Genomic DNA, 5,000 nt, shown 5'->3' on the forward strand with positions numbered 1-5,000 from the left:
AGATAATGAGAATGCTTGTTTTTCTAAGGGACCTTCTTCCTTCAATATAAAAATGGAGTTAGAATAGAAATACTTTCTCTTTTAGTCTGGTGCCCTAATTACTTTTGAACTTGTGTCTTTCAATATAGGTGGAACCCTTTCTTCAGAACTTTGAAATTTGCATGTGTGAGTGGAGATGCTGACTGCATTTTTTTTTTTAAGATAATGTATGATGGTCAGCGTCTTCACAGAAATTTTTAATGAATAAAGCAAACATAGTTTGGTAATATTATCTTATATGGAAGTGACTGACAAGAAGAAATTTATTTGTGTTATTATGCAAAGGTACAGTAGGATTTGTTGAGAAAGATATATATTACTTTCATTAATCAAACTTCAGAGCTCATGGCATAGAAAAGAGAGTATTTTTGCTCTGGAAGTCACAGAGAAGTGGCAGATGGCTTAAGTAAGTTGTATGTGGGAGTTTAGTCCTAAAGTGTTTAAAATTTGGATCACTTGTTAATTAAGGGTACGTTGATATTTTTAATATTCATGGATTACTTGAATAATAAGAGCATAAAAAATAACATGATTAAAAGAAAATGGAATATATATAATTTATTTTTTAGATTTTTTAAAAATCTGTTCTGTAATGAAATGAGTGTACTTTATGGTTATGGAGTGAAGGACTCGAGCTATGGGTATTTTTAGAGTGTTTGCTAGCACTGTGCTTTCCACCATTTGAAAAGATTAGTAAAAAGTACTTAGTCCTTAAGATTGCAGTTATGGAAGGGAAACCATGTGATTGTAATTCATCATTTAAGTGTGTATAGAATATAGATACTCAAATATTCAACTTGTGTAATATATAAACTAAGAGATTATATAGTAAGTGTATTAACAAAAGTTGGTATTTTATACGAATATCCAAGCATTTGTTCCTTAGCAGGCTTAACAGTTACAGAATTTAGTTTTTTGATATGAAGCTTCTTACAATTTATTTGCATTTTATATTGGTATACACTTTTACTTGCAGTGATTATGACTGAGTAAAGATGCTTCCACTAAGTTACACTAGTTACCATTTGATGTTTTTTGTTTTAAGTAGTGTTCTCCATTTAATTATTTTTTTGTTTCCATTTTCTTCATAATGGTAATGGTCGGGTGTTTTAATATAGTTAACAGAATTCTAGAATGCTGAAAAAATTAACTTGGTGAGGTAGCCTGCAGTATGCTAGGAGTAATTAATGCAATGACTACTAAAGTTACAAATCTTTTCATCATTGTTGGTTTTGTTTGTATATAATTAAGTTATATATATATTTTTTTCTAACCATGCTTATTAACTTATTTTTTTAGTATGCATAAGAAGGAAGGAAGCCTCATGCTGTAGACTTATAAGTGAAACGTCTGCTGAATAGACAAAATTACTTTTCTTGGCTGTTTTTTTTTTTCATGTAGAATTTAATAACGACATTTTAGATACAATTATTTCACTTTTGTGTTGCATTTAGTATGTTGAAGGCTGGAGGTTTCCTGTTGTCTTAAGGTTGAATTTAAGGTAAAAATTTAATACACTGAGCCTGCTCTTTTCCCCCCTTTCTACAGCCCAGTAGTCAGCATGATGAGCAGGTATTCATCTTATCTTTGTTGATATCACAGCTTTTTGCTTCTGGCTGTTTATTCTGTAAGATGTGTGAGGGGGTACCTGTATATTGCTTTCATTATTTATTATTTTTTTATACTTATTTTTGGTGAAACTTTACCCTTGAAAAGATAGGGGAGTTGGAACTTTTTAGTGAATATAACATTGTGGTTAGCTCTGCTACCTTCGGCTTGCTGTCACTGTGTGCACAATGCAGACCATTGTGCATTGTTGGTCAAAATTGTTTATAATTTGCACACAGAAAACTTTGTTGCTGGAAATGGAATGCATTGCCTTTTAGCTAATGTTCACTGATGTTGGCATGTCTTTTTTGTTTTTTTTGCTTTTCTTGCTTCACTTACTAGTTTTCTTGCTTTACGTAACACTGCTGTTCTTCTTGTAAAGAGTATGAATCTTACCAGAGGAGGGAGTTTTTGAATATCTGTACAGCAATAATTGAGATTATTATACACTTCATGAAGAAGTGTCTGTAAGCTGCATGAGACTGATTGTAGAAAAGGCATATGTTAAAAGTTATCTAGTGTTTGTCAGTCAAGATTTATCAGTACATTTCCTACATGATGCATGTAGTATGATATACATTTTTTTTATGTATGTACATATATTTAATTAAAAAAACGAGGATGGTGAAATGTAAAAGATTTGCTCTAATTGAAAGTGAATGTGATCCTTATCTATTATAAGTCATCTCTTCTAAGGAAACAATTCCCTAAATTTTATCTTTATAGTTGGTGCAAATGGCTTATATTTTCTTTTTGCTCTTGCACATTTGTAGTAGCTTTCGGATTTTTTTTTTCTGTTATCTTGTTTCTATCCACTTATTTTTTGTTTGCAGGAACTTTACTTTGTACTGTTTATGGAATGTCACCTTTATGCATTATTATATGCTTGCTTTTATCATATATGACTTTTCATTAGGACTTAGAAGTGAATAGTGACTGCCTAATTGCAGGAAATAAGAATGACATCTTTCATTCTAACCTAAAGTTAAATGTAATAGTTTGCTTACCCTTAGTATTATGCTGTAAATACTCAGTAAACTTCAGTCTTTTACCCCAAAAGTTCCAATTAACTGTTTAGATAAGGGGGTTGCTGTTAGTAGACAAAGGACCTGAATCTTGGTCTTGTAACCAGTTTTATGGTTTTCTCTTACTGTGATATTTGGAGAATAATAATACAGATAGTATTGTGTATCAATAGAAAAAAAATTGCTTGGAAACTGACTTTTGAAATATAGTTTCATATTTATATGTACTAAGTATTTCTGTTTCTGCTGCTATATTCCATGAAAGAAAAAGATATTGGAAGGAAAAAAAAATCATAATTATTAATATAGAAAAAGAAAAAGGCTTAGAGGGATGAATAAAGACAGATTGGGATCAGACGGAAGAAGAAAAGAGGAAATTAAATATCTGAAACATACAACTTCAAGTTATACAGTGGTAGCAGACTGTTAACCTCACTATTTTTTTCCCATTTGAAGTTGACTTGAAAATGAACTTTTTATAAGCCAGGTGGAAGTTACTCTTATATTAATAAAAACTAAACTTGTTTACTTTATTTCAAATAAGAGTGAATCTGACTGAAGCCTCAATCCTAACTTTATTGTAATTGTTGTTAGAAACAGAACTTTTATAGAACTTTTTTAACTCCTCCCAATATTTCTCAAGCATAATCTTGATTTATCCTCTCATAACATATTGTAATTCATGCTTTTATTAAAAAAAGAAAAAAAAAATCCTAATAGGTCTCAACATCCCTTAATCAAGTGTTTACATTAATCATAACAGTATCGTGCCATCCAGCTAGTACTTAATCTATTCCTAATTTAAGGTAGATGTAAGTGCTTATCAAAACCTTTGCTAATTCTGTAGTTCACCTATCCAAAGCTGAGTTTAACCTGTAATGAATAAACTTTCAGTAGCGCCAAATGACATCATGGTTATCCAAATATACCCATTCCTTTAATAATCCTAATAATTCCTGTGCCCTTCATATATGGACCTTGCATCACTCCATGACTCTTATATTGGCTTTCACTTAACATCCATCTATCTATTGTGATGAAACAGAAAGTCGAGCCAGTTGAGCGGCCACCGGTTATGGATTCTCGCAGTCAGCTGCTGGACCAGATCAGAGGAGGCGTCAAGCTTAACAAAGTTTGTAGAGAATAAAACTTTGCTTGTGAATAGTGTTTGTGTATAGTGAATACTAGTGGCATGTTAGAGTTACCAACTGACTATCCCTGACTAACCCATTTCTGTCACAAACCAGGTTGAGGAGGCAGCCAATGGAAGTGGTGATCATAAGTCATCTGGACCACAGCTAGAGGGAATGGCACTGGATCTGCATCGTGCTCTCATGGGACGAGCTCTGGCCATGCAGTCGGAGAGTGACGACGATGACGATGATGATGACGACGAAGATGACGAATGGGATGATGATGATTAAGAGAGCTAGAATCAGTAGGTCTGTTGGAAAATTAGGAAGATCTGATCTGTTGCCAAAGCATTCCTGCTAAAATGATATTGTGTTGATTTACCTTTGTATTTATCAGAAAAAAATGCTGTTATCTGTGAGTATTCAACTTATTCTTAAGCATAGCAATATTAGGAATTGAAAATTGAAATATATTTTTATTATATTTTAAGCATTTTAGAATTTCTAGATAAAGTTTTTGATATGAATATCATATGGATAATCAATAAGTCACTGTAATGAAGCACTTGTTGACTTACATGAGATATTCACATTAATTGAAAGCATTTTATAATTGACAAAAATCTAAAATGTTTGCAATGGCCAGTGTGATAGAGAACTAATTTGTAATTATTTATCCTCTATTATGTAGATCAAATTAAAACTACAAATGGTGACGTAGAATAATGATGGATACAAGTTCCCTGTAAAGTTAATGGATGACACAAATGAAAGAGACTGAATGTGAGGAGTCAGTGTATGGCAGTGCATTTGCATTGCCAGCTGAGAGTACTCTGCTCATACCAGAGATCTTCCATAAGCTTTAGAAACTAGTCTGTGCCCAGTTTTCTGGTGGAGATTCCACTTCTTATACGTCAGCAAGACTTATGACAAGTGCCTTAGTTTCATTTTATTTTTATTCTTTTGGTCTTTGCTGGAAGCTGGGTTTCATAACAGGGTTCAAACCTACTTGTTAGTTACTCAGTGGCTATCTCTTGCACACCAAACCGTGCCGTTATCCAAGATCTGACAACCATGCAACCTCCATCCCTTTTGTTCCTATCATTACTTATTGGGATAGGATAGTGAGAGGAAAGGTTGTGTCATAGGATAAATGCTCCCAAAAAAGGCAAAAGAGCCTGAACAGAGTATGGTA

General features: G+C 32.8%; 1 protein-coding gene across 1 annotated transcript in view; it reads left to right on the forward strand.

Annotated features, from left to right (window-relative positions):
* Positions 1–1,587: 1,587 nt before the first annotated feature.
* LOC119572234 (neural Wiskott-Aldrich syndrome protein-like) overlaps positions 1,588–5,000 on the forward strand; it is a gene marked incomplete at its 5' end in the record, with an annotated part of 4,122 nt that continues 709 nt past the window's right edge. Inside the window, 3 exon segments of the mRNA XM_037919220.1 lie at positions 1,588–1,611; positions 3,718–3,804; positions 3,920–5,000. The exon segment at positions 3,920–5,000 is cut by the window's right edge and continues 709 nt beyond it. Of these exon segments, the coding sequence (XP_037775148.1) occupies positions 1,588–1,611; positions 3,718–3,804; positions 3,920–4,096 (288 nt within the window).

Source organism: Penaeus monodon, chromosome 4 (assembly GCF_015228065.2).
Source record: "Penaeus monodon isolate SGIC_2016 chromosome 4, NSTDA_Pmon_1, whole genome shotgun sequence".
NCBI classification, from domain to species: Eukaryota; Metazoa; Arthropoda; class Malacostraca; order Decapoda; family Penaeidae; genus Penaeus; species Penaeus monodon.